This window comes from Podospora pseudoanserina, assembly GCF_035222485.1.
Source record: "Podospora pseudoanserina strain CBS 124.78 chromosome 7 map unlocalized CBS124.78p_7, whole genome shotgun sequence".
NCBI lineage: Eukaryota > Fungi > Ascomycota > Sordariomycetes > Sordariales > Podosporaceae > Podospora > Podospora pseudoanserina.
The window spans coordinates 1,897,760-1,924,838 of NW_026946671.1; the positions used below are offsets into that span (position 1 = coordinate 1,897,760).

Sequence of the window (27,079 nt, forward strand, 5' to 3'; positions counted from 1 at the left end):
GAAGCGGATGTCTAGCGACTTAAGAGCGTGCCCGAAGACTCCAAACTTGTCAACTTGTTGCTGATTGTGGGTTCAAGGTTTGCTGATCGTAGGTCAGGAAGGATTGGGGCAAGACTGAAAATAACTGTCGACGCTTGGGGTTCGAGTCGAAAGTAACTCAAATAGTCAAGATGTGAGCTTGGTAAGTGCAACGAAACTCTAGAAGAGAGACCTGAGTTGCTGATGCTTGCGAGAGACAGTGAGAGGGAGAGAGTTCAGAGTGGTCTGTGGTGGTTTAAATAACTTAAAATTGGCAGACTCTTCTCGCTGACGATGCTCCCACTGTGGGGCACCCACTTGATCTGTTCACTCATTGTGAGTTTTCAGGTGAGTAATAGTAGCAGAGCAACCAGATGTGGGTTTAGAAGAGCACCTTGTTTGTCACAAGGGGGCTGGAGAGAGATGAGTGGAAGTGAATAGTGCGTCGCTGCCAAATTTTGCTCTGGCAGAAGCAACCACACAAACTCAATCTCTCCCAGTGACACCGCTTCATTTGAAGATGCCGAAGCTCAGGCTCCCCTCCTCTGGAGAATGAGAAATACTACGAGGCTGAACATCGTGGCGGTGTCGAAGATCCCAACGATTACTATCCCAGCGGCTTCCATCCCGTCCTTCTGGGTGATTTTCTGGGCAAGAGCAATCGATGACGGGCCATCAACAAACAAGGAGCGGCGAACACGGCACTGTTTGGCTTTGCAGAGACAGGGCCCCGGCCAAATGAAGGGCAGTCAAAATCTTTTCTGCGAAGGTCTCGCATCCGACAGCCGACATCGACCCCCACGAGCTGCCAGATCACCGAACCACTGCAATGGCAGACATGGTCATCTCTAAGAACCTTGCCAAATGGTACCAGCCAGACGACCCAGCCCTTAGAAAACATCACATCGGCATCCCACTTGAGTACTTCCGGATCAATGGTCCGAATGGCAAGCATCTCTGCCACGTTTCGCATCTTTATGGTCCCGCCATTCAACACGTCCACGACCTGTACTCGCCCTGTCAGTCCTTGCTGAAAGCCATCGCCTATCAGATCGTTGATTCCATGGCCTTTCTTCATCAGCACGGCATCTATCATGGCGACTTTCGACTCGCAAACGTCATGTTTTGCTTGCTTCCTGGAGTCGACAAACGGCCAGAGGAGAAGATGATCAAGCTCTAGGGCAAACCGAAAATAGTCCGAGTCCACGCAGTTGACGAGGAGGGGGAACGGGACTTTGAAATCGAACCGAACGTCCCTCCTTATCTCATCCAAACGGCCAACTTCGACCTTTCTTCCGGCGCCTGTTCTTACAATATCGCGGTTATTGACTTTGGCATGGCCTACTTCCTCGACAATCCACCCACCATCTGCGTCATCCCATTCGAGCTGTCCTACCCCGAAGGGATTTTTACCAACGGGCGATTAGGTTGGCCGGCAGACATTTGGTCACTCGCCTGCACTATTCTTTGGACTGTGGCGGGAAGTTACCCATTCGGCGATGAAGACTCGGAGTCCACACCATGGCTTGTCGTGGAGGACGTGGAAAGGCTTATGGGACCAATGCCACTGCGCTATCGTCCCCTGCTCACCAGCTGTGTTAGCGTCGGCAGAGAACTGAGTGAGCGACAGATGAATGACCCGTCCAAATACGCGACTTTCAATCGTCGGGAATCTCACGCCTCCACATACCATGGCGATCCTGACGTGATGAGAAACAGAATTTGTGTCAAACATGTGCTTCCCTAGACATCGGAGGAGTAAGAGGAGCTCGCCAAACAGGACGAGATCTGGAGGAAAACAGGACGTCTTCCCAAGTACATCAAGGCAGCAGGGACTGGAGGTGAAACGATCTGGCGCCCAAGCCTACTAAATGATCGCGAGGATGGCGAGGCTCTGTCGGACCTGTTGCTATCCATCTTCAAATGGGAACCAACTGAGCGTGCGACTACCAAAACCCTGCTGGCACATCCCTGGTTTAAGGACCACCGCTCTCGTGGTTCTGACAGCAGTCAGCATCCCGGCAAGGATGGAACTATCTGGCTAGGGGAAAAGTGTTGATGTGGATCTTGTGTGGTTTGCTTGTTGGGGTGGTATCCTTTCGACTTCGCAAGAGAGTTTTGGGCAACTAGAAAAGGGGGGGGATGAAGAGTGGGATAGGGCATTATTTGTCATTGTGTTATCAGGAGCCACAAATCTGAAAGGGGAGTTCTTGGAGTTTGTATTGCTAGGCATGAGGGGGAGATAATCGGTGGAGCAGGTGTCAAGGAATAACCAGATGCTGAACGCCTAAAAAATCCAGGAAACAACTAGATTTCCACAAGACCGAGATAGCATGAAGGTGGCCAATAGACCTTACATGTGAAAATCCCGTTGGTCCGCTCCGTCGATTTCATGTTTCCCTTGTTTGGGAGGGGTTCTGACAGATGCCATTTCAGGGCAGCAAAAACCGACTGCCGGACCTCCGGGGTGGGCAGCCAACAACAGCCATTGGTTGACCTCCTGTGCCGCCAAGATGGGAGAGGCATGGATAGCTACCGAAACTGGCAACCACACGGGTCAGGTGCCGGCCGATGATGTTTTCTGGATGGGGGCTTAAGACGGGGACCGGAAAACTGCATCGTGGGTGACGTTGGAGTGTCTCAGAGGGTAATGATTCGGGGCGATCAACGGCCCTCCGTTCTGCTTCCTGTCTTTTGCTATGACGGGATTCTTTCGACGGACCTCAACATGTAGCAGACAGGCGGATAACAGGGAAATGCGATGTGAAGATTGGGGGCTGAAGAAGAGTGAGAATGTCCTAGCTACCTATTTATGGCGATGAACATTCCAGCCAACTGCCGTCCTGAGTTACATATAACTCATTCAAATGAAGACAAGAACCGCAAGCCAAAATGCATCTCACCATTTTTACACCTCTTCTGGCCTCTATCGTATTTTCCTGGGCACTAGCTGAAGACTTCAGCGGGCCTGGCCAAATTCGCACCCTCGATGTCCGCGAAAACAATCAAGATCTTGGCTGTTTGACCTCAAAAGGAAAATGGACCACGGTTGAGTCGCTCTGTGGCGAGTTCAACGCTCAGCGCGTGGGAAGTAACGATGAATTCCGTCTCTCATCAACGGGGGGAGGTAGCTGCGGCATTGATGGGGTCACATTCAAGTGTGGAATCCAGAGTGGGATCTTTGGCGTACGTGACCGCTGCCTCTTGGTGGCTGGCGACCTGGAAGGAGCAAGAAAGCTAACAATATAACCAACAGACATGGGGTACTGAAGGGCCGGTTAGTGGAAGAGAAGTCGTGCGGTATGGGGCCTATGGACTGATGGAAGGGTCCGAGAACAGCCCGCCCGATGCGAAAGATGAGGCAGTCGAAATTCACTTTTCGACAGGAAATGAGGGAGGAAAAGCGGTGTGGCTAGGCTGGAAGGCACTCTGAAGAGGTTGTGTGGTGTTGTTGAGTGTAATTAGAGATAGACCACGTTCAGTCCGGACGAACGCAATCGCTACCCCATGTCAAAAAGGCTCGTGACAGGACCACTGACTGACTATTCGCCCTTGAACGCCTTTTCCAATCCCTCAATATCGAGCTTCTTCATCCCCATCATAGCCACTGATGCTCGTCCAGCTGCCGCCACATCCTCGCTGACTAGCATCTCCTTGAGCCTCTTGGGCACAACCTGCCACGACACGCCAAACTTGTCAGCCAGCCACCCGCACTCTTGCTTTGTGACATCTCCCCCCTCGCTCAGCTTCCCCCAGTAATAGTCGACTTCTTTCTGATCGGCACAGTCAATCATGAGGGACACGGCGTGATTGAAGGTGACGTGAGGCCCGCCATTCAGACCTGAGAAGCGGTGACCGTCAAGGTCAAACTCGACAAAGAGGATGGAACCGGGTTCCTGTCCATGAACTTCCTGGCCGGCCTTTGAATAGCGCTGGCTGCGCAGGATCTTGGAGTTGGGAAACACGGACGTGTAGAATTTGGCTGCTTCTTCAGCTTGAGTATCGAACCAGAGGACAGTGGTGAGGGTAAGGTTGCCAGCGTGAGTGGTGAGCGACATTCTGCAGACAAGTAACGAGGTATGGAAGAGATGGAGAGGCTTGTTGAACGGCAAACAATAAGATGGCACATATTAAACATCATGGACAAAGAAGCCGGAGCGACTTCCTCCCGTCTTTGTGGCTTGCGATTACCCCTCCAAGTCCTCAGGCAGCAACGCCAACAAGGGCATGGTGGCGCCTCCAATGACGCGCTCCCGACAAGCGACTCGTGAAACAGATCCATCTGGACGTGACGCGTAGTCACCTGATGTCGTCACCCATCACAGTTTTGTGCGGTTCGTGGGGGTCGGCATTTGTAGGGTTAGGGTCCTGCTAGACATCCCTGAGGCAGACATGATGACAACACCATTTCTTAAAGACGGGCAGGTTCAAAATGTCGACATATTAAGTAAGGGGCTATTTGCTTTAAGTTCCTTCTTTCATCTCTCAGGTCTTTTCTTTCTCGGTGTCCGCCGACTATTATTACCAGCCGCGTTGGGTGACATCTCGAATCCTACAAACCAACCATCCGCCCTATTAAACAAGCGATGATACCCTGCTATATAGATACTGAGTTCGTATTCTGGAGCTTCGCCACACCTCGTCGCATGAGCGTACAACTCAACTTAATGCCAATTGCTCGCCCAGACAGTTGCAGTCCATATCCATTCCATCAATGTCGCTTTACAACAAACTTCATCACATACACGCGCCGCCATGACAGAGCCATCACCAGCAACGGTCGAGACACCCCCCGAAACAGCACCATCGGCGGCGGTCGCGAAAACAGACGTTTTCACCGAACCGCGCACCTCTGCACAGATCAGAAAAGAAAACAGAGCCACAAATCCGGATCGCGCTCCCTATCACCGCATCTGGAGTCTCTTTTCCCGAGGAATATTGTTGGTCCTCGAGCTCGCAGCCATAGGGTACACCGCCTACGCACATAAGCTTGTCAATCGACCCGACTCACCTTTCGAGGGCGGCGTGAAGGACTTTGGTACAAGTTTTGCAGCTGTAGGTGGCGACCTTGAGGAGATGATAAGGTCTCAATGCTAACGCGTCAGGCAAAACAAGTTTGCAGTTGGTGTCGCCGTCAACCTCTCATGTGTCATTGCTTGTTTCATCGATAGATACGACGCCAGCGGGGCTGGGATTGCTGGCTTTTTGGACTTGATACCCGGCATTCTTGGTATCGTTGCCTTCTTCAGTGTCGCATTAGCAGGATATGGTTACGGAGGAAGTGATTATTACGACAGAGTGGGCTACAAGGCAGAGAGAACGGCTGTTGCGCAGCTGTCTCTGGCTGTTGGGTATGATTCCTTGTCGATTCTTTTTGATGCAATCACTGACAAGCAACATAGCATTCTGCACATTCTGTCTTGCTTTGGGGCCTGTGTTGGGTGCTGCATTGTTTGTACTCGGCCAAAAAGCACAACAGTAAAGTCTCGCCCTCAAGGTGACAAGGAAGTTTCATCAAAGGGAGGGGAGCCCAAGATTGCAGCTGCTGGTGTTTGATCATGTGCCAGATGATGCTCTTGACAAGCAGTTATACATGATATAAGCACAAATATAGCACAAAAGTTTGGATATGAGGGGAGGTTCAACATTTCTTGATTTACATAATACTTTTTGACTCACCTAGGTACCTACACACCATCTCAGCACAGATGTGTGCCCACTACCTCAAGTTTTCCATGCCTTTAAGCAGCGCCGCCCTGAGCGGCTCCAGTCTATTACCCTCCACCCAGGAATCGCTGCCTCTCCAGATGCTCTGCAATTTACATAGGATGACATGCGCCTCTTTCAAGATGAACTCATCATTCAAGAGCTCTTGGGCGCTCTGGAAAGCACAAGCCCCAGCAGCATTTTGCACAACTCTAATCACGAAGATGGCAGCGTAATCTGCTGGATTTAGGGGCCGGCCCAAGTCAGTCCAAGAGAAACCCACACCTCCATTGCTAAGCGCCAGGTTAATCCTAAGCTGAATGTCAGGGAAATGCGGGTCAAGTAGGTTGGGGGCTTGGTGAGCGAGAAGCTCGGAGGCGTAGTCAGCAAAGCAGGAGACGGCAAGGGCTGCTGCGGCTGGATTGGGGATGTTGAGCTCGCTCATCAAGAGCTGCCAGTAAGCCGGGACTTTGGTGTTAGGGTAAGGAGACATCTTTGGTGAGCTTTTTGTTGGAGGTTTCCTGTCTAGGTATATCTAGTGTTAGAGTGGAAAGAAGACGAGGCAGATGTCCACGCTGATACAACTCAGAGCTAAGGCGCGGTTTTAATAGCTCCAAGGGCGCGATGCCTTGTTATAGGACAATGCTATTGTGTTTCTAGATTGATTTCAAATAGAACAGACCAGTTGGGGTGTCTTTGTTCCTTCCCTTTCGACACTGTTCAAACAATGTTCGACGTGATCAACAAAGAAATACCAGATAGAAGGTTGAACTGGGATTCTCCTCGAACTCTCGGTTTTCAACGTCGAGATTCTCTCACGCTGTGGACAGAATAATGGGGACTTCTCCGTAGGGTGAAATCAAGGCAGGAAAAGAAAACAGACCCGTCCTTGACTATCATTGATACCTCTTTAAAGTACTTTTAAAAACCTTTTGGCATTCTTTATCGATGTATCAGGTATCTTCTAATGCGTATCAACTATCTTTCAAGGCTTGCTGGTGATCTTCAATGACCCTCATCTCAAAGTGATAGAGTGTATTATGTCTCCGCGACGTGCCTGTCTAGTAGGTTCCCAGGTTGGGAAGGTACCAGATCCCTCTCCCATTCGTTTCGTCTAGCCTATTCAGCCTTCTGAACAACAAACTTGGTGCAATCATCCTGCGATCCCCGCTGCGCAATAGGCATGACCACTGGCTGATGGTTCCTAGCAGATATGATGGTGCATACGCGGTACACACCCTCCAGCAAACCACCCGTTACCTCAGCCTGCAAACCGCCCTTCCCATTGCCTTCATCATCGACACCCTTAAAGTAGGCGAATTTAGTCGGGTCGGGAGGGTTGACAGAACGGAGACTTCCAATGTTCTGAATGGTGATGTGACAGTGCCCAATGATATCGCCGTTCTCATCGAGGTCTTGAGGGGCAGTGTAATATGCAACGCTGGGATTCACGAGAAATCCAGCCCTCAAATGGCGGGTTTGGATCGTGACATTGAACGTCTTTTGCGCAGGGATAATGTCACCCGGTTGCGGATGGGTGATGATGGATGTGATCATGTTGGACGAGGCCGGTATCTTCCCCATGGGTATGCCATTGCAGGATCCAGCCGAATTCTGACGGCCATTGGTGAGAGTTTGACCAACGCAGAAGTTGATAAAGTTGCTTGGATTTCTGCAGGGATCCGTTAGCCTTGCATCAAGAGTAAACATCGGACCGGGAGTGTCGTCTTACGTGTCCGATTTTGACAAGCCTGGTCGAATTCCCGTTGTTCCTTCCTCCAATCCGGTATACAAGCTTGCGCTCTGGACGGCTTTTGGAGAGAGACATGCTGGGCCGGGCTTTGGGTCATGCTTGGTTGAGCCGACAGTAACGGCTTTGACACTGCCAAAAAGTGCGAATGCCCCTATGGCGAGTGTATGAGGTTTGACCATTTTGGGCTCCCTGTGAACTGACCTGGACAGTGTCAGATAGAATGGTTGTCGACAGGGAGATCAAGGTCAACATCAAGCACAGATGCGACAGGAAAGTAGGTTTTCTTTAAGGAAGAAGAGAATGTGACTTTAGCGCTTACCTCAGAAGCATCCCATTCCAAGAACTGTTGATTGGGTGCCAAGGGAAATATAGTGTCTAAGACCGGTTAAAATCAATTTGCTGCCCTCAATGGGAAGACCGAGATGCTCCGGCTTCAAGTAGATGGACGATGTCTACCAATGACAGATGATCATGCACTGAGTGAGGCGCAGGAATCAACCGATCGTTCTGACTGACATGAGCTTATTATAGTAGTGTATGCACAAACGAGGTAGCTGGCAGGCGGAGTCCACGCCCCAAGTACCAAACCTTTACAAAGGGCAAGGAACCGTCGCACCCCTTGCCACACGTCATGGACGAGAATGTACGCATTTCAAAACTGTCTGTACCACGCCCCCAATATAAGCCAAAGATTCTTCAAGGATAGGTACCTAGGTAAGTAGGTGGGTAACGTGGCACAAGATACCTACCTACCTACCTAGTTATTATACGTGACCTCAAGCTATAGCAGGTAACTAGTCTATTGTCCACCTAGAGAGTTTAGTGGAGGCTGGTTGTATTACCTATTCAACTACCCCATAGAATTGACTATTTTGTCCATGGCGTGTATATCTACAGCGTGATTCCCTCGATCTTCCCTAAAATCCTCTCAACGAACTTTATCCCGACCACGATCAGATCCTGTTTGTTATGTGTGACGTCCGAGCTACCGAACTCATTATTCCCATCATCCAAACAGGTAAGACAATCCACCACGATCTCTGTATACAACCGCCCCATGCGCTGCGGGAGGGTCTGTTTTGCCAGCAAGACAAGATCCTCTTTGATCCATGACGTGGATCCTGGTAAATGGGCATGTTCAAAGTCCCGATCGCTCAGATGCTTTCTCAGCTGCAGTGAATATCCAGGAACAGGAGTTGGGACCGATGATGACGAGTTAGCGTGATTGGGGTGATGATAGGTTGACGAGGTCGAGCTACTGGTGGACGGGTACCAGACCAAAGACCGCCACAGTCCAATCTCAAGGAGGCACACACCCAGGCTATATATATCGTGCTGCATAACATATCTCTCCAAAATGCAAAGTCCCTGTCGTGCTGGATGCCGGTAAAGGTTCCGATACCAGGCTGTGTCACCGAGGCGGTTTGTCTCCATGTTGATGCTTCGAAATTGCGAGAAGCCGACAAGAAAAGCCTGACCCAGTTCCAGGGGTCGCAGAGCAGCAAGAGCTGTTGGGAACAGCAGAATATTGTCCGGACGAATATTCTTGTGTACCAAGTCGCAGGTGTGCACGAAGCTGACAGAACGAACAAGCTGTTTTGCCAGTACGATGACCGAACTGAGACAAACAGGTCTTTGCTCAAGTAAGAGACTGCGAAGGGTTGTAGGCGGCTTGAGAGGGTCTGCCTGGGCCGGAGTATGATACACAATCTGGGGACCGGGGGGAAAGGTCTTGTTGTCGTCAATGATCTCTATGAGACCTTTGCAGCGTAGAAGGCCAAATATGCTTGGGTCAACGCTCTGGAGTCTCCTGCATAGTTGATAGGCGTCCGATGTAGTGTTTGTGTTGGTATTTGGGGCAATACCAATGCCTTCCATGATATACAGACTTTGAGATTCTGGTCGGGCCACAACGTTGACGCTTGAAAAAGGAATGCTGGTTGCTGTGGTAAAGTCCCATCCTGTCTCATCCATGACGATGCTATTCGCACTTCTTATATCGGTGTTGATCGTGTAATCGATGGCCTTTCTTAACGCAAACATGTGATCCAGAGGGCTTGCGGGAGATTGGCTGTGTGGTAGCTGTCGGGATCTATCTTGTCCTAACTGCTGCAGTGCCGGGTCCAAGACCTTGCCGCCGATGAGCATAATCGTATACCACGATGGATCGAATAGACTTTGCCAGCACTGTAACTCCGTCATCAAGGCATCCAACCCTCTTTTGGCCACAGCATATCTCCACCTGTCAAGCTGAAGCATTCTGGTCAGCACATGTCCCTGTCCAGTACTTGTGGAGGCGACTATTGATGAAGCCGCTGCTTCGAGCTGAGATACCGCCTGTAGCAGAGTTCCGCGTAGTCTTTGGAGAAGATCAAAATGACATTGTGCAAGTTCTTCAGTCAGATGATCTTTGATCCCGCGGAGGAAAACGAGCTGTATCTCTAGTTTCGTCCAAATCGTTTCGAGTAAAAGCACCTTATCACAGAGATCTTTCTTCGCAGTCCTGAAAGCTTGGCAGATGCGCAAGGTCTTGTTGGCAAGTTTGATGCAAATGTCGACGACACTGACAACTGCGAGAGCGAGTTCTGCAGACATGGTTCTTTGCAGTGCTATGGACCAGGTGACGCGATTTGTGAGGTTGTTGTAAGGTATGTTGTATCAGATGGTAAGGTGGTGATGAAAATGCGGTCTGTGTCGGCTGGTTTTGGCGTGGCGCAGCTCGGGGAAAGGCGTCGTAGACATAATAATAGACAATGGAGCTATCCCGAAAGATGCTGACCAAAAACACCATGGATGTCTTCAACAGCCCTTCTAATATACCTATATCAAGCACCTCTAAAGGAGCTGAAAGGGTATGTGGACTGCCCTTGCAGGCATATTACTTGCCACGGTATCTAGGTAGGTAAGTATCTTTAAAGACCTATTAACTACCTTCAAAAGTCTGTGAACTATCTTCTAAATCCTCATCCAAAAGTACAGATTCCTTTTTTTTGTCCACGACGTATTCAGGGGTCGGCTGACCGCTGCCTGGCCGCCGCTTGCATGTGGCCAAGCAAGCCACAGCGCCATAGCTCGTTTCTGGACACGCGCTGAAGACAGGGGGCGCGCTGAAAACTAAAAACGCGCTCAAATCCAAGGCATGAGTACGGATGTTAAATACTGCCATCGTTCCTCACTGTCGTATCACTTAGAGCCTGACTTACCCATATATGAGGTAGTTTGGATGCTGTGACCATGGCTGAAGGTATATCCGAGTTGGTTAATTCCTCTCGGCTGGTGACAGAATTTTACCTCCCGAATTTTGTTGTCCACCATCTTGAAACTGGTAATGAAATCTGGGATCTGAGAGAAGAAATTGGCTATGGAGGATCTGGCGTGGTGCGAAAAGAGGAGCGTCGAGTTCACTCTAGTGGAAAGAAATATCAGGGTCCAATGGTACGAGCCGTGAAACAGATGAGAAAGGTTCCTCAAAACCCAGACCAAGGACAGTGGAATTATAGAGCCGAGTTGGAAGCAGTGGTGAAGTTCTCACAGCCAGAGGTATGCAAGCACGCGTGGTGGAAATATCCAATGAAAGTTAACATTCAGCAACTTGCTAGTATGACCCTTTCTTTGTGCGCACCTTTGGGTGGTTCGAAAACCAAGAATCTGTGTTTCTGGCCATGGAATATCTTCCATCGAGTGACCTAGAAAGATTCAGAAGGTCCTCGCCTCCGCTTTCCGAATTTGACACGAGCCTGATCGTGTGGCAGTTGATTCAAGGTGTGCGACACATGCACGATGCTGGGTTTGCACATCGAGACTTGAAGCCAGGGGTAAGTGGTGATACTACGTGTTCTTCATGTCCTCGACCATGTCACATGTGTCCCAATACATTCAGTCGTTATTGCCTGTAAATACCTAGCTCACATCGTCATACCCAGAATATACTCATCGCCTCAACATCCCCGATGTGGCACGTCAAAATCGCCGACTTTGGAATCAGCAAGCAAGCTATGCAGGGTGTAACACGCTTTCACACCATGCGAATCTTCGGGACCTTGGGATATATGGCACCCGAGGTATTGGGTTACTATGCCAACAACACCGGAACCAACAATACCACGATTGCATACACTATGTCGGTCGATATTTGGGCTGTTGGTGTAATTGCAATGACCTTGCTGCTTGGGCGCAATATTTTTCCTTTGCCGGGCGACTACGCCAAATATGTCTTTGGACAACGGGCTCTTGACTTTGCCCGTGATCAAGGTGAGGTTTTGACAGACGATTGCCAGGACTTCATAGCGGCCCTTCTTGCAGCGGATCCAATACTTCGACCGACTGCTGCTGCTGCCCTCGCCCACCCTTGGTTAATGCAGGCCACCGAAGCAACTGAACCTTCTCCAGTAAGAGAGATCCCGGACTCGGAAGCAGACTCAGACGAGGACTCCGCTCCATCTGATTCACTACAGCCTTCCACAAAGAATCCGTGGGCGACAATCGGCAGTAGAACTTGGCCGAGCAAGGGATCGAAGACATACAGCGACGCGCTCCTGACGAAGTTCAAGTACCTCTGGCTTGATATTATTCTTCTATCTCCCAAGTTCCATACTATTGAGTTCGAGAAGGTTTGTCTCTCTCCTTGTCCATTGGCCAGCCAATGGCACGATTTAACGGCGTTCTTCTTCACCTTAGACTCGGTTTTATGTTCTACGCTCCGATAACGCCATAGATATTGAGACAAGCGCTGCTCAGAGCGTGTGGACTTCTAGTCAGCGTGTCAACAAAATCCTTGACAAAGGATACCGGACATCCGAAGGCCATGTGGTTCTATTCTTCTCCGTGATTGGTAGGTAAGTAATCGTATCACATGATTCAAATTACCTATTACTGGTGGAGGTAGGCAAGGTATCTTATAAAGATATGAAGCTGACACACACTGCACCAGTCGGCGATTCTGTGGAGTAGCACAGATGACCAGCGCACTGGATTGGGAGAATACTGACCCCCATTGGGTTGAGGATGTCTGGCAGGGACGGTTCACCTTGGCCTGGCTCAGTCATACAGAGCTCTCATTTGACCTTGTCAACCATGTCCCGGTAAAGGAGACCACACCTCGTTTCAGAGCTATCGCTTGTTACGATGGCACTGAGATCTCACCTGGATCCGCATATGAATTATTGAGAGTTTTTTCGGCGGCGGAAAGACGGTGATCGTGGACTTGAGTTTATCGGGATCCCACATCAAGGTGCCTGGGTACCTAGGTAAGATATTTGGGTGGCCTTACTCTGCGATCGGGTTCAGAGAGTTGCTAGATCCTGGTATCATTTCACTGGGTCAGATTGGTTACGTTATCTTATCAACCAGGACGAGGACTCCTACCTAAGTGCCGCCGAGAGCCCGGCCAACACAGAAGGACACGGTCACCGCGAGGGAGCTTGATGGGGTAGTAACATTCTCAGGTACTTGTATATTCATGGCCAAAAGCACTATCCTTCTCAACCGACAAGTAGACTCTTGTCAAATTCAAGGAACTACAGCCAGACTCCATGAAACAAACCCCGGTTTCTCTTCACCCATCTCCATTCATCCCTCGCCTTAAATCCAGTGATACACGCTGAGTTTGCTTGAACCACCGCAAGTCTCGGTGGGAGCACCAGTACAGGCCAAATCACAATCCGTGTCTTCGAGTTGGACGCTCAAAGCATCTAGCTCATGGCCACAAAAGCATTCAGCCATGTATTGCAGTCCAAAGAAGACAAATCCAGAGTTGAGACAGTAATCCGCACAGCGTTCGATTGTCATGGCCGCAGGGGAGAAGCCAAAGCCTCCAGCGAGAGCCCGATCGGGGGCCGGGAGCTCGCTAAAGCATCCTTGGTACACTGGGGCGGAGACCTCAGGGTGAGGATAAGGCGTATGTGGAGGGGCCTCCTCAGAACTGCCCCAGAGAGAGATGCGGTTTGGACCTCCGCATGTCTGACCGGCGTCTCCAGTGCATTGCATGGAGCAATCTTCCGGGAAGGTAGGGAAGGAACCTGTGTCAAGAGAGTTGCCACAGTAGCTGTGAGACTTGTTAGATACCGAATGATACGGAAACGGGGAGAGCTTCTTTGACTTACCACTCGCCTCCATATTCTAGTCCCCAGAGGGTGAAATTACGGGTGGGATCGGTGCAGTATGTCTCGCAAGCCTCCACGGTCATCGCCTCAAAGTCCGCGGTGCTCGCGCCGGTCAAAGCCCGAGTGGGAATTTCCGTATAGCAGCCGTAGAAAGTTTGCCCGACGACGGCGGGGACGAGGGCGGCAAGAGCGAGAATGGAGTACATCTTGATGGGTTGGAAAAGATCTTTGGTTGAGATTGTAGAGGATGTGGTGACTGATGATGGGGGAAGAGATCAGAATGACAACATCGAGGGTGGTCGTCTTACTTATAGACTTCGAGGAATCATCCTCTTTGCTTCTTCATGGTTGTGGATATATTGTTGACTGAATGCGTTCCGTCTGGCCTATCTCCGGTGTCCCCAACACCATTGACTCGATACCACTCTGCATTGGTACTCTCCCAAGAAGGTAAACACGAAGTGCACCTGCATGATCGCATCTCGACGAGCCTCGAACGCCCAGCTAACGACAAAATGTCTGGCATGCAGAAAAGACAATATCACATGCAGCCCAAAAGAGATATACATGCAACTGGACCCCTGAATCCTTCGTACGATCCGTGGATCGAAATAGCCTCAATGTCTCGTCAAGATATCGCCAAGACCTTTGAGGTTGTGTAACCAATGCTGATGGGAAAATCGTCATATGAAGGTAACTAGGCAAGGTACCTACAGACTTAGATAATTGACTGCGGTTCTTGATAGAAGTGTGCCCATAGTTTGGTATAATCCTTCATTACACTCAAGGTTGGTGCTAAGTCATTACCTACCTGGAAAACCAGATCTTCAACGGCGAGGGATGCGGATCGTTCCGTTCCCCGAGGTCCCTGAGCTTGCAAGGGTCTAAAGCAGAAAGCTGCATATGCCAGCCCTCGGATTACCACCCTGTGCCTAGTTAGTACGTACTTTTCTGCTTCTTACGCTCACCGATTTTCCACAACAAACGCCCAGTTGCAAAGATGGACTCACGCCGGGCGCCGGCAGGGAATATAATTCAATAGACAGTCAGCCACTTGCCAAAGTTCTTTGACTGGAAAAGTCCCGCCAGCAGGAAAAAAACAGTAAAGTAAGCGTGGCCAGAAGGGGGCGTGCTGCATTCACTGTTGCACAACATAGCCCAGAAATTGTAGGAGCCAGGACTCTTTGAACAGTGTCTAGAAGTTGCTTCGGTCAACGGGTTCGCCTCCAAAGATAGACAAGAGAAAGTAACGTTAGGTGGATGCGATGAGACCCTGATGCAGATCGATTGTGACGTGAGGCTCCCCCATGCACACATCCTTTGTAGCTGCAATATGTGAACCGCGGTTGCGGGATTGTTTTCCGCGCCATTCAGCGGTCAACGCGTGCAGGCGTGACATGGCCGATGCCAAACCATCGGGGGTTTTACCTATTACCCGTTTCGTTTTTATTACACCCGATCTGATCTCCGTCCCATGCATGTCTCAGTGGGCCCCTGATTCCCCATTCTGTGGGGTTGTTCTACCAGGTCTTGCCGCCCCCTGAAGAGGCTGATGGCCTAGACGACAGCTTGCCAGGGGCATGAATGCTACCCGAGTAACTAAGAAAAACCTAAGCGGGAAGGTGACGGTTCTTGAATAACACCTCGGGGAGGTAGGCCAAGCAAAATAAACGGTCTGGACGCAAAAGCTGAACAAATGATCTCCACCGAGTACTACATGACTTGACACCCAGTCTCTATTGTCAGACCACCCCGCCTGCGGTAGAGTTGGACTTCTCAGGTTGTAGTCACAGTGCAGTTGCATATTTGGCTGCAGAGCTATATCTGCAGGATATCAATATCGAGCAGAGATTTCGATGGGATCCTCATCCGACTCGGCCGTGATTAGGAAATGCTTCGAGAAAGGACGCACGGCACCCAACGGGCATCACCCACTTGCCAGACTTGCAGAGCACCATTTCATGCCGCTGTACCCTTTGATGAGGGATAGAATATCAACCTGTACAGTCTGGGTAAGCAGGAAATTCATCGGGACTGACGACAGCCTTTGCGTTCAAGTTGCAAAGCAGATGGAGTTTATGAACGCTCCTGGGAAAGGGCATCGGATGTTCCGGTAACATGGATCCTGTTTTAGTCACGACGGCCAAAGGATTACCTTAGCTTTGCCGCTGCCACAGTGCCACACCGGCCCAGTCTCACCAGATGCAAAGTTCTAGCCAACTTCCAATGGTGGCTGTATTGAGTCCAATATGGACGCTGTGTGGCTAGCTGACAGGCCCCAATTGACCTTTGAAGCTGACACAGAGTCTACTAGATATATTCATCGTGTATGACCCTGGATCGACTTGAAGCGCATCGGTAATTACTCACAGGTTCCCACCTTCATGATGACAAGACTTTGTTCACCTAGCCACATACGCCATTTCACAGCCATTCTCGTCACCATGCTGCCTATTCACTCACTTGAATCTTGAAACGACTTTCTGACATAGACACTGGTCCCACGCCTTCAAAAGCGTTGATACCATATAGACTGTGGGTGTGTAGTAGCCGCTAATCCTACACAAACACGCACATGATGACCAAGTACCAATTTCCACTACAGAGCAGACGTCATCGTCTCGGTACAGGCTGCCATGCTATCTCCCGGACTGATATATAACGTTCTTACCGATGTCGCACTCCAATGGCCACCACAGCTATGGGTACCTCCCCCATGCTGACTCAAAACCAGGTCCCAACAACCTACTCAGGTATCCGGTTGTAGTCAGCATCCTACTGGTTCAATTTGATCATCTCCAACAGTGGTACAAGATCCCTACTCATATTACAGACCCTGGCCAATAGGCGACTTAATCTCTGGTGATGGTGTGATTTGTGGCTTGACGGTTTTTGTGGGGTGCCTACCATGTGCATTGACTGTAGATTAACGACATGTTTCCAGAAAGGCTAGCGATGTTTTGCATATATAAAGACAATACTCCAAATTCGAAAACATCTTTCTGCGAGAAGTCACATTCGTTGGTATTTAATTATTGTGATTGAGACAAGCCATTATTGTACACTGTTTAGCTGTACCGAACCAGGATTATTGAGAAGTGCCTTCGACTAATATCCCTCTCAGAGGTTCTGGATAGGGGTTCGTCACATCCACGCAACCCACAGTGCGGTTGGGGCTTTCGACGTCGCCGATTATACAGTCTACTATGAGATTACGGGTGGTGAGGTTCGGGAGATAAAATGGAATTTCCCTGCGTGGTCAATGTAATCAGATAGTTTCGCCAATTGATAGACTTTTTATACCTTGGGTCCCTTACTATCGTTTCTCAGAACCTATGGACCACCAAGTACTTGCTCCTGAACCTCTAAATTACTTACAATAGTAGCTATATTAAGAGTCGTTATATACGATAAATAGCACAGCCTTTACTCACTACCTAGGCAATTCCATTCTAACCAATCAACATAATGATGTCTTCAAATTTCTGCTCAGTGATACTTTTTTGATCCTGATCAACGTAAACGAGGCTACCAGGTCGGGAGGGTGCAGTGCATCAACGTCGAGTAACTGGTACGCACTATGGTGATTTCATGCAACGAAAAAAGGGTCCCCTTAAATCGTAATAGCTCGTAATAAAGAGTCTTCAGGTAAAATCAGGCATTTTGACTGAAATAGCTTGATAACCGTGTCAGAAGAGAGCTAGGTATGCTCTAGACCAAGCGATATTTTAGATGGGGGATCACCTTGAGTCTCTTCTGTAGCTTTTCCTGAACCGTAAAACTCAGCTACCTCCCAAGTTAAAAGACCTATTTTGCCAAATCGCCAACAATGCTGGTACAGCTCCATGCTGAAAATCCAAACTTCTTTGTAAGGTATCCAAGTAGAGTTGGCTGCCAATGTGCTCTCTCTAGGTAGCATATCATGCTCGTTGGGGCTTGTGGTGTTGACATTGCGGCCAAACGACATCCCCATACCACCCCTTCCCGTGGAAACAATGTGATGCTTGTGTGTTTCTCCAACAAGTGGCAGCCCCAATATTCTAAAGCGTCAAAACCAACAAGACGGTCTCCATGCTTGATATGACTTCAACTCCCGGGTAGCTCATCTTGAGCCAGCTTTGAACCAATGCTTTAACTGAAGCTAGCCTTTTGTGGTCGAAAGGTTGACCGTGGTGTTCGGAGCATTGCTGACAGGTCAAAAAAAGTGGCCAGCAAGGAGGTCGGCTTGGTCATTGTTGTCATGGACTCTCACCATGAGTTATACTCTATCGTAACATCCTCTTTTCTTCTATGCCAGCTCAGATGTTCCAATGTATTTCCACAATATGTGTCCACGTGAATCTTCGCAACCCTACCACTTTGACGGCATCCTGCATTGTCAGTGGAGCATGGAAACGAGAAGATGTTTGCGGCCGGCCACGAATCTTCGCAGAGAACTCCACCACACAAAAGCTTAGCACGTCGCCAAATACAAACCCTAATTCCACCCCACCACCACATATATCCAATCGGAACCATCCTCATCGGGTATGGTGTAGCGGTAACATCGTTGACTCTCACTTCTCAGAAGTGTCTGTTCTCTCAACAGCCCCGGGTTCGACTCCCGGTATCCGGGTATCAACTTCTTTTTGGTTCATGTCAAGTCTATTCTTCGTATTATTATTTCCTTCTCACCTCATAACCGTTGACTGATGGTCTCCAACCACAGCACCTCCTCAGGCCGCAATGTGATCCCCTCGGGTATTATGACCTCCCCACGTTTGATGACCACCTCGGCATCCTCCCCCATCCCTCTTTCAGAATCAGTGCTGCTGATGGCCGATGCCCCAGGTTTTTCCAGCCTTGGCCTGCTTTCCTCTTCTTTTTGTCTCTGTTGCTCCTGTCTCGCCGCTTGGTTCCAGAACAACCCCGTCTCACTAGGTGACCACCAGTAGAATGGGAACCTCCGCTGAATGTTGTTAACAAGCAGGGCCACTATCAGCATGAGGCCACACCCCAGTGAGACAGGCACCAACACATACCACCCTAGCCTGCTCACATCATCATCCACCACTGCCATCAGAGCCGTGGCTCCAGCAGGCGGGTGCACCGTTCCCGTCAGGGCCATAACCGCCGTGGCGAGACCGCATGACAGCGCCCCTCCCAGCCATCGAACACGCTCAAACTCCTCCGGCCCCAGCAAGGCGAACAGTTTACAGACGATAATCCCCGTGATACTGGCTAATATCTGACCGAGGATGGCGTTGCGGGGCTGGGCAAGCGGCGACTCGATTGCGTAAAAGTCCAGCACGGCGGCAGCACCCTATGTTGATATCAGCAAACACATTCGAGAGAAACAAGAGCCGGAACACAACATACAAAACTCCCAATGATAACCGGCACCCCCTTCTCCCCAAACGCCGGGATCTCCTGCCCTACCGCCCCGATCAAGGCCAAGCTGCTGAATATCCCCACCACGGCCCAGAATATCATGGGAATATTGCCCAGTGGGGGCTTCGGATGCGCCGCTGGAGGATGAGGGGTGCGGTACCCGAGGAAGTGCGCCACGGCCCGGGGAAAGCGGGGCAGGAATGAGGAAGGAAAGAACGGGTTGACGTGGGCGTCAACATCGAAGTGGAGTGTTGACCATGACGACCTTGGCTTCTCGGTGGGTGGTTTTCGGGTTACGTGCGTGTTGGAGGGTGAGCGGGTGAAGGACATCTTGGCTGCGATGTCAGTGAACTGGATGGTGAAAAGGTCGATCTGATATTCTTTTCATGGCATCTGGAGTGCTCGTGGGGTTTTAAGACGTGAGACAGGAGGGAGGAATTCCTGGGAGGAGCAACACCAGTCACACAACGGAAAGAGCGGGCAAAACCCTGGACGATCGCATGGCTGACGAAGAATCCATCTTTATTAAGCGGTATGTTGCCATACAAAGCCATGGTGCCACGAGCGAGCTCTCAGGCTTCGAAAAGGGCAGGAAGGGTCAACCTGTGACTAAATGTTTTGCTCCAAAGCGAGCCAACCGTCAACTGTTTTCGTGGCTCTCTCTCGGCGTTTACGTCAGATTTGCTAAGGGAAACTCCCAAAGAGGGATAGCGGCCGGGTGGATAGAGAGCCCAAGCCTTTTGACGCCTCGTGCCTCGGCCGCTGGCAGCCGACTGGGATAGGCTATTTCCGCGGAGGCTGAAAGTCAAAATCGTCTTCATCTCTTTGTCTCTTGTTCGAGCAGCTGTCTTGTCTCGATGCTTTTGGAGCATCAATGCCCTTGTTTTGATGGGGATGTCACAAAAGGGACGACCCAAGAGGAGGAAGTGGGGGGACCACCTACGGCATGCTATTGGTGTGCGCCGTGGGCGGGTTTTGCGGGATGAGAAGCCAACTCCCCAAACATCGATCGAAAGCTTGCGGGGGTGGAGAACCATGCAAGTCGGCAATTCGGGAATATGGGGAAAGCAGCATCCCATGACGCTGACAGTTCCCGGACCGCTCGCTGCACAATAAGAGACAGTGATCTGTGTCTTGACACAGAATAGGTACACCATGGCATTTAAACGTCCACGGATGTAAGCTCGAGCTTCATATTCAGACCATTCATGATGAACTCGCACCTGTACCGCTGAAGGAGACGACGGTCTTCCCGTAGCTTTTGCACTGCAGTCTACCGAACAAGATAAAGCCCCAATGAACCCCGATGATTCTACATTGAATGATGACACTGACATTAACAATTACATCATTTACGACAATATTTACATGTATAAAAGAACCATTTTGAGACTCCCGCTAAAAAGAAAAATCATCCCACACTGATTTTTGGTGCAACAGAAGGCCGAATCAATAGCCCTGCTGATACGGAGCCCGTCCATATCCTTGACCTTGCTGCCGTTGGTGATGCTGCTGATATCCTTGATGATACTGCTGCCGCTCTGGATATCCTGCAATATCTACCTCTTGATACTGTGGCTGTTGTTGAGAATATACTTGTTGCTGCTGCTGCTGCTGCTGTTGAAGATATTGCTGCTCATACTGGCGTTGTTGCTCGGAAACCACCGGCGAGTCCTGCTGCTGGTACCCCGGCGCAGGCGCTTGATACCCTTCCTGTGGGTGAGCAGACCCAGCACCTGGATACCCGGTATCCTTCTCAGCCGGCGCAGCTCCAGTTCTGAAGCCCATCTGCCTGACAACACCCCACCCGGTCTTCTGCTTCTTCCGCTTGTCACCACCCAGGCGCTTGGTGTTGGCTCCATTGAAGAAAATCGGTGGTGGCTGAGGCAGATGGTTAAGGATGAGAACGACAAAGAGGGTAATGACAAGAATCGGCAACGGCCAGGGTGTCCCCCAGAGTTGAAGGACCTGCTCTGTGTTGAGGGTTATCAACGTGACCAGGCAAAGGCCGACGCCAATGAGGAAGTTGAGACCTTTGCGGACATAGTTGAAGGGAGTCCAGCCTCCGTTGCGAGAGACGATGTAGAGGAGGTTCATTGTGATGAGTGTGAGCCCCGCGGCGACGTAGGCGTAGGTGAAAACGAGCTTGAACTTGCCCCAGTTCAGCTCCCAAACCCGTTCCTCTAGTTCCGCAGCGTTCTTGAAAACCTCGTCGCTACCTTCAAAGGCCGAGTACCCGTTGACATTGAATGTTGCAAAGAGTGAATTCTGCATAGCAGTAAGCAGTTCCGCCAAGGCGTTGATGATGTGGCTGACTGTTTCATTGTTCAAGAATTCCTCTTCTGGTACATCGTGGACTGTGGCCCAGAAGTCATCGGGGATTTCCATGAGCAATGCCAACCCATCGCTGATCGATTGAGGGGTTACATCATATTTTGGCCTGTAGAGCTGAAACACCTCGTTGAGAGTTCCGTTGATGGTTGAGACGAACCACGATGTGGTCACATTGAAGCCGGGGTCATCCCCTGCCTTCAAGGCGGTCATGAACATCTTGTTGGTAGAGAGATAAGTTTCGATAACTTTCCACCAGATGACAAACTGCGATGAGCCGAGGATGAAAAGCTTTAAAAAGAGGTGGAAGGGGAAATGGAGGAATGACCACAGAAGCTCTTTATAAAGCGGCATCCTCAGGTTCCTCCTCCAGTCAAAGTAGATCATGTAAATGAGGTAGAGGTTGGAGATTCCCGCGGCCACGTTACCTATTGTGGCGCTTGTCCACGAATTGTGATTTATCACAACCTTGGTGACGGCGCTCAGGACGGTGATGATCCCTTCGCCCATGAAGATGTAGCTGAGAAGCGACATGCGGGAGACGATGTGCGTGCCCGAGAAGCTCAGAACTTGAAACTTAAGGGATAAGACAATGGTGATGAGGGTCTCCAGGCCGATCATGATGAACCAAATGGCGTATAGCTTGCTGTCTGTGCCGTCCTTGAAGGCAAATGCAACGCCGAGATAGATGATGGCAGAAACAAGATTTAATGCCACCATCATCCCCATGGGTAGCCTGGTTTTCTTGAATCTTCGAATGTGCCACATGATGGATCCGTATTGTGAGGCCATGGCAAGCCGAGACGCCATGAGGATAAGGGAGAGGGTTCGGTATGTCTGGGATTTATTTTCGTATAGGGACCACGTTGGTGCAACAACTGCAAAGCCAACCATGACACCAAAATGCACCGCTCGTATGGATCGTTCTGTGAACTTGACGGTTAGTCATATTCTCTATGAGTAATGCCCAGCCCGACAGGAGGGAAGACTTACCAAAAATACTATCCGTTATGAAGCGGACATCGAAGAGGCCCAATAGAGCCCAATTGCCCAGCCACAGCAGCACAAAGTAAGCGATGAAGCTGTTGAGCTGTTGCAAGTTGGTCACATCTTGCACCTCTGCAAAGACGCACAGAATTGCAGCAAAAAAGAGGTCGTAAAAGACCTCGATATTCGTCGCTTCGGCGTGCTTCTCAAACTCTGGGTGATCATCGTCCGACTCCCTCCAACCGAGGCTTTCGAGATTGGGGTTGCCCCCTTGACCGTCGGCTGGCGATGGGCTTTCCTTGGGAAAAGACTTGACGCGGACAACAGGGCTCTTCATCAGAGGCACGTTGTCCTCGTCCGGATCGACTGTGAGGTGTTCGTTTGCCATGGTGTGCGCGTATTGTCCCTGCCGTGGTGTGTCGTGTGGTAGGTAGGGTGGTAACCTGTGCCACTTCTTCTGGACAAGAAGGAATAGAAGCAAAGGGCTACAAGAGCTCGGTACGGAGAGAAATGTTCCCGATCATCATGGTTGCGGTCCTTAAGGATTTTGACCTTAAATCCTGGTGTCAGCAGCCTGATGCCAAGCATCGCCAGCGGATGAGAAGCTGACGCCGAGGACTGATGCGATGAGAAGGGCTACCCCTATTTGACATGGCTCCCTGTTCGATCTTCGGCAAACTGGCAAGGATCGGCTTTTGTCCAGCGCTTTCTGAGCAAGTGCCCGTTGTTGATCCACTGGCCCATCAAACCCTTTTCAGCCATTAATAGTGGGTTCTGGAACTGCCATTCCTTAGTTGTCCTCGTGGTAGAGTAAGAACTATAAAGGTAGCGCGCTGCCTTGCTTGGTGGAGCGGCTATGGGGTTGAGATCACGGCAGTTCTATTTTCGGCGAATATAATGGAGCTGCTTTTGGGAGGCTGTGGTTTTCCAGACAGGGGCAAAAGGCTTGAAAGAGTGCAGCCTGAAGTGGCGGCCTTTTGAGACCCAGGATCGGGATGAGCGATGTTGCGCTTGTTTCTGACGTTTTTGATCTTGATTGGCTTTGCTGCTTGGTATAAGGATTTAAGCTCTTTGATCGAAAGCCAAGCGAGAGCCAAGGGAGCCAAGTGCTGAGCCAAGTCCACTGGTGTTACGGGTGGAACACGGTTAAGTCGGCATCAGGACTGTGGTCCAAAGGTTGAGGTGAGAACTGAACTGGTGCAAACTGCCCTGTGGTGTGAATTGGCGAAGGGGAGCGAGGAAAAGAAGAGAATATGGCGACCTTCTACCACACCCTCCCTGATTCCCTTTTGCTCAAGCACCATAATGACTAGCTGTGGTGTTTGCGTACCAGGTGGCTTTTCTTATCAGATTAGATCTATATAATCAATTTCTTCACGTGGAGGCATTACTCACTATCTTTCAAGGTACCTATTAATCAACATTTTGAAACATATTTACTATCTTCCAATGCCTGTTACATCTGGCACTACAATACAAAACAGGATAGCCGATGCGCCGAAGTTATTTGAGCACGGAGACCTTCGATAGGGACGCGAAGTGGTTGTTCAAATGCTGCCTCGTGTCCGTCGACAGAACCTGCTTCTCATCACCAGCCATGAAACATGGCCGCAACCCATTCCCCCAGACCAAGAGAGTATCCGGCTGCAGCATACTACCAGCCTCGTCCAACACCACAGCCTCGGCGGTCCCGTTGAAATCCGCATACTGCTTGTCGCCGGCGGCATGTGGATCGTACAAACCACATCGGCCTCCTTGATCACCATCCCTAAGAGTCTGATGATCTTGATCTCCAGATCACGTGCGCTCTCCGCCGATTGTTGGCCCAAATCTGTTTCCTGCTCACCTTCAACCCAAGTAACAATCTCTGCGAACTGATGGTCAGCGCGGATGGACTCTCTGAGCTCCCTGAGACGATAGGGCAAAAGAAAAGTGTTTCTTTCTAGCTGCTTCAGGGTGAGCCACAACCAGAATGCAGCGGATAGCTTGAACTGCCACTTGTTGGCCAATGATTGCCCCCCACCATGGCAGCAAGCGTCTGGGTCATGCCAGTTCCAGCACACCCCAGGATGACATAGACGCCCATGCGAGCCACGGTAAAATATTCACGAGTTCATCTCGCAGTCCCTCAACCACGTAGCCAAGGCAGAGCTCCTTCGGCGTGGGGTAAATGTTGTCCACAACAGAGAAGCAAGGAAGTGACTGGGGCCGCCGAAGTGCCATGGTCGCCATGCCGTCCACAGGCTCATCTCCTGTTGCCTCCCTCGACGATGGCCGAAGGTTCATGTTGGCAGTTGCCAGAGACTTCCAGAACCCAGAACCGGTGAGAAGGTCGCGCTTGAGCAAGTGGCTTGAACCAGTCGTCGGGGTTGAAGTCCCGGTCGTATGGGTTACAACCGAACGCATTGTAAACAACGTTAACTCTTCTCTTGACAATACTGAGACCCACGTCGAACTTAGGTAGATTTGCTGAAGACTCGGATAGTTCTTGGGGGCCCTCTGGCGAATTCCGAAGCCCAAGTCAAACCAATCGGGGCGTCGAACTATTAGGACAAGATCCGGGCGCGGCCTTATAGTGTTGTACTTATCCGTATCCAGGTAATACGGGGGCCAGACTTTGGTGTCCCTGTCCATCTCGGGGTCGTCCTCAATCTCAGTGGAAGAGGGCAACTTCAGTGGAAGACGGCAACTCAAAAGCAATTTCAAACCGAGCATTAACCCCGCCAACACAGCGATCGATTAATGACTTGAACCGGAGACGATTAGAACCCTACAGACGCAAAGCGTTAGCAAACGAAAAATAACAACACGACAGCTCGTTCCCAAGCCCTCACATCCGGCTCCTAGCCACACAACAGTTCGTTTGCAGACCCTCACATCCATCTCCTAGCCCTCGTTCCAGATTCCCAATCTCTCGCTCATGCCCCCGAGTCGCTTGCTCATGCCCCTAATTATCACTAACAAACGCAATCCCTCTCTGGAGCCTTTGGCATGAGCTCGTTATACTTGGCGATGTCCCATGGCCTAAGAGAAATGTCAGTTCTAGTGCATTGACAAACCAGGACACGAAATGCAATGCAACTTACCCGAACAGATACCCATTGAAAATGAGCGCCTTGTCCAAAGGCAACTTGCCGAAGAACCAGTTGTTGGTGTGCCTTACACAATCGAGAGATAGGACAACGAGGGGGAACCGTCATCGGGCAGCAAATTCCAGCAGACGCACTCCATCAAAAAGACCATTGTTGAAAAGGGCCTTGTCGTCGGCGTCGGTGGCAGTGGTGGTCGGCATCCCGAGGTTGACCAACTGAGCAGACTTGCCATCCTTGACGTTAATGACAATCTCAGCGAGCTTCGATGGGTCCACTCGCTCGCCTTTGTTCACCATGGGCTGGAGAAGAGCCCTCTTGGTGGCTGACAGGGGCACAGCACGGGCAATAAACTCGCCATGTTAGACCCTGAAATCCAACCGCTGAGCACTGGTGATCTCTTCAGGGGAGCTGAAGTAGGTTGTTGAATCCGAAGGACTGCAAGGAATCGTGATCATGAATCCAACGAATGGTCGAGCAAGATTATCCGCCTGCTAACCGTTGATGAACTGAGTCCATTGGTGGTAAATATTTGGCCTGCGGGGGTGGCAACCATGGTCTGTGAACAGGCAGCCTTCAGGGCTGGAACCGACAGGCAGCGGAGTCTGGCTTGGGAAGAGTGGAAGGTCCGAAGACTGCTTCAATAAGAATGGGAAAGCACGTCGCTGAGCGGAGTAATGACCACGGTCGAATGGCATCAGGGATCAAAACACAACGGGGAAGGAACGCATAGACACGGCCGATGAGCAGCACACCCGACTCGATAAAATAATGGTATAAATTCGTTTTTCTTAGCTCGCACCATGGTGTAGTCCGAGACTTGAATGTTCAATACATGACGCGATCACAAAACCTCTTCCGGCTCGACCACGGCTCAAAACACCTGCCCTCCCACTGAATCGTCGTCCCTTCTTTCAGGGAATACTTTTGATTAATACGAACCACCTCTGCTTCGCGTTTTAGGGCCTCCCCATACGCAGCCAGATATTTGGCCCCAGTGCTGGAATAATTGAATGGTAGATCACCGGCCCAAGTATTGTAGTTAAACTGTGACTTGACCGTGATTCCCTCGAGCTCCACGTCGGTCAAGCGTCTCAAGGCCATATTTTGAAGCTGTTCATCCAGCTGTTCCATCGGCTGAAAGCATGAAAACGTGCCCGATGAAGCGGGGAAAACAATCGATATGGTTTTCAGAGCTGGTAGCCGACCCGGTTCGCGTGTGTAAACGGGTATCTCACCCATTATTCCTGCTTGGCCCAACGGTAGCGCAATGTGCTGAACTTTTGATGCCCAATACTGGCATGATTCGTGTCTTATGAAGTATTCGAAGGCATCGGATATGGTCATGTACAGGATGTCGATTTCCGGGTTAAAATCCCGGATGGGACCAGGCGACCTCAACGCCACGTCGTGGGCCTCGGTGTTGGTTTGAAGAAGGGCTTGGTTGTAGGGCTCCTGGACAACTAACCGAGGTGGTGAAATGGTTTGGTTGTCTTGTGACATGTGCTGCTTGGTGTAGAAGCTGATGCCTGGGGTGAGCGAGACCGACGGAGTATTTCCAGCGGTGGAAGCAGCAATGCTCCAGATCTCTCGTCGAATCTCAGCTGGTAGGCGTGGGAAGGCTGTGAAGTTCACCTTCTGAGACGCGCCTTGATCTGGTGCTGTGAGTGAAATGGGCATTGTGATTCGAACCAAGTTGCAAAGTACGCGCGCGGCTGAAGTTG

General features: G+C 50.5%; 11 protein-coding genes and 1 non-coding gene across 12 annotated transcripts; 5 read left to right on the forward strand and 7 right to left on the reverse strand.

Annotated features, from left to right (window-relative positions):
- Nucleotides 1-847: 847 nt before the first annotated feature.
- On the forward strand, nucleotides 848-1,198 carry QC764_701040 (uncharacterized protein; the record flags this gene model as incomplete). Its single annotated transcript, XM_062949770.1, has 1 exon — nucleotides 848-1,198. One exon carries the CDS (start codon nucleotides 848-850, stop codon nucleotides 1,196-1,198), a length of 351 nt encoding a protein of 116 aa, XP_062796894.1.
- A 1,520-nt stretch (nucleotides 1,199-2,718) lies between these two features.
- QC764_701030 (uncharacterized protein) lies at nucleotides 2,719-3,540 on the forward strand. Its single transcript, XM_062949769.1, has 2 exons — nucleotides 2,719-3,204; nucleotides 3,275-3,540. The coding sequence occupies exons 1-2, from the start codon at nucleotides 2,911-2,913 to the stop codon at nucleotides 3,449-3,451; spliced, it is 471 nt and encodes a 156-aa protein (XP_062796895.1). The 5' UTR covers nucleotides 2,719-2,910; the 3' UTR covers nucleotides 3,452-3,540.
- A 20-nt stretch (nucleotides 3,541-3,560) lies between these two features.
- Nucleotides 3,561-4,300, reverse strand: QC764_701020 (uncharacterized protein; the record flags this gene model as incomplete). The annotated part of the gene is made up of 2 exons (XM_062949768.1): nucleotides 3,561-4,100; nucleotides 4,133-4,300. The coding sequence occupies 2 exons, from the start codon at nucleotides 4,298-4,300 to the stop codon at nucleotides 3,561-3,563; spliced, it is 708 nt and encodes a 235-aa protein (XP_062796896.1).
- A 144-nt stretch (nucleotides 4,301-4,444) lies between these two features.
- On the forward strand, nucleotides 4,445-5,740 carry QC764_701010 (uncharacterized protein). Its single transcript, XM_062949767.1, has 3 exons — nucleotides 4,445-5,073; nucleotides 5,134-5,369; nucleotides 5,421-5,740. The coding sequence occupies exons 1-3, from the start codon at nucleotides 4,774-4,776 to the stop codon at nucleotides 5,572-5,574; spliced, it is 690 nt and encodes a 229-aa protein (XP_062796897.1). The 5' UTR covers nucleotides 4,445-4,773; the 3' UTR covers nucleotides 5,575-5,740.
- An 895-nt stretch (nucleotides 5,741-6,635) lies between these two features.
- On the reverse strand, nucleotides 6,636-7,704 carry QC764_701000 (uncharacterized protein). Its single transcript, XM_062949766.1, has 2 exons — nucleotides 7,457-7,704; nucleotides 6,636-7,396 (listed from the first exon to the last, which is right to left on the reverse strand). The coding sequence occupies exons 1-2, from the start codon at nucleotides 7,654-7,656 to the stop codon at nucleotides 6,844-6,846; spliced, it is 753 nt and encodes a 250-aa protein (XP_062796898.1). The 5' UTR covers nucleotides 7,657-7,704; the 3' UTR covers nucleotides 6,636-6,843.
- A 664-nt stretch (nucleotides 7,705-8,368) lies between these two features.
- QC764_700990 (uncharacterized protein) lies at nucleotides 8,369-10,072 on the reverse strand (the record flags this gene model as incomplete). Its single annotated transcript, XM_062949765.1, has 1 exon — nucleotides 8,369-10,072. The coding sequence occupies one exon, from the start codon at nucleotides 10,070-10,072 to the stop codon at nucleotides 8,369-8,371; it is 1,704 nt and encodes a 567-aa protein (XP_062796899.1).
- A 639-nt stretch (nucleotides 10,073-10,711) lies between these two features.
- Nucleotides 10,712-12,672, forward strand: QC764_700980 (uncharacterized protein; the record flags this gene model as incomplete). The annotated part of the gene is made up of 5 exons (XM_062949764.1): nucleotides 10,712-11,029; nucleotides 11,077-11,292; nucleotides 11,401-12,087; nucleotides 12,155-12,312; nucleotides 12,408-12,672. The coding sequence occupies 5 exons, from the start codon at nucleotides 10,712-10,714 to the stop codon at nucleotides 12,670-12,672; spliced, it is 1,644 nt and encodes a 547-aa protein (XP_062796900.1).
- A 169-nt stretch (nucleotides 12,673-12,841) lies between these two features.
- Nucleotides 12,842-14,436, reverse strand: QC764_700970 (uncharacterized protein). The gene is made up of 2 exons (XM_062949763.1): nucleotides 13,579-14,436; nucleotides 12,842-13,520 (listed from the first exon to the last, which is right to left on the reverse strand). Exons 1-2 carry the CDS (start codon nucleotides 13,782-13,784, stop codon nucleotides 13,058-13,060), a joined length of 669 nt encoding a protein of 222 aa, XP_062796901.1. The 5' UTR covers nucleotides 13,785-14,436; the 3' UTR covers nucleotides 12,842-13,057.
- Nucleotides 14,437-18,101: 3,665 nt separating this feature from the next.
- QC764_0107840 lies at nucleotides 18,102-18,193 on the forward strand. Its single transcript has one exon. It is a non-coding gene; the product is annotated as a tRNA-Glu (tRNA).
- A 60-nt stretch (nucleotides 18,194-18,253) lies between these two features.
- QC764_700950 (uncharacterized protein) lies at nucleotides 18,254-19,763 on the reverse strand (the record flags this gene model as incomplete). Its single annotated transcript, XM_062949762.1, has 2 exons — nucleotides 18,937-19,763; nucleotides 18,254-18,880 (listed from the first exon to the last, which is right to left on the reverse strand). Exons 1-2 carry the CDS (start codon nucleotides 19,276-19,278, stop codon nucleotides 18,254-18,256), a joined length of 969 nt encoding a protein of 322 aa, XP_062796902.1. The 5' UTR covers nucleotides 19,279-19,763.
- A 941-nt stretch (nucleotides 19,764-20,704) lies between these two features.
- On the reverse strand, nucleotides 20,705-22,654 carry QC764_700940 (uncharacterized protein; the record flags this gene model as incomplete). The annotated part of the gene is made up of 3 exons (XM_062949761.1): nucleotides 20,705-20,725; nucleotides 20,746-22,205; nucleotides 22,273-22,654. The coding sequence occupies 3 exons, from the start codon at nucleotides 22,652-22,654 to the stop codon at nucleotides 20,705-20,707; spliced, it is 1,863 nt and encodes a 620-aa protein (XP_062796903.1).
- A 2,569-nt stretch (nucleotides 22,655-25,223) lies between these two features.
- On the reverse strand, nucleotides 25,224-25,654 carry QC764_700935 (uncharacterized protein; the record flags this gene model as incomplete). Its single annotated transcript, XM_062949760.1, has 3 exons — nucleotides 25,224-25,290; nucleotides 25,353-25,396; nucleotides 25,493-25,654. The coding sequence occupies 3 exons, from the start codon at nucleotides 25,652-25,654 to the stop codon at nucleotides 25,224-25,226; spliced, it is 273 nt and encodes a 90-aa protein (XP_062796904.1).
- Between the last annotated feature and the right edge of the window lie 1,425 nt (nucleotides 25,655-27,079).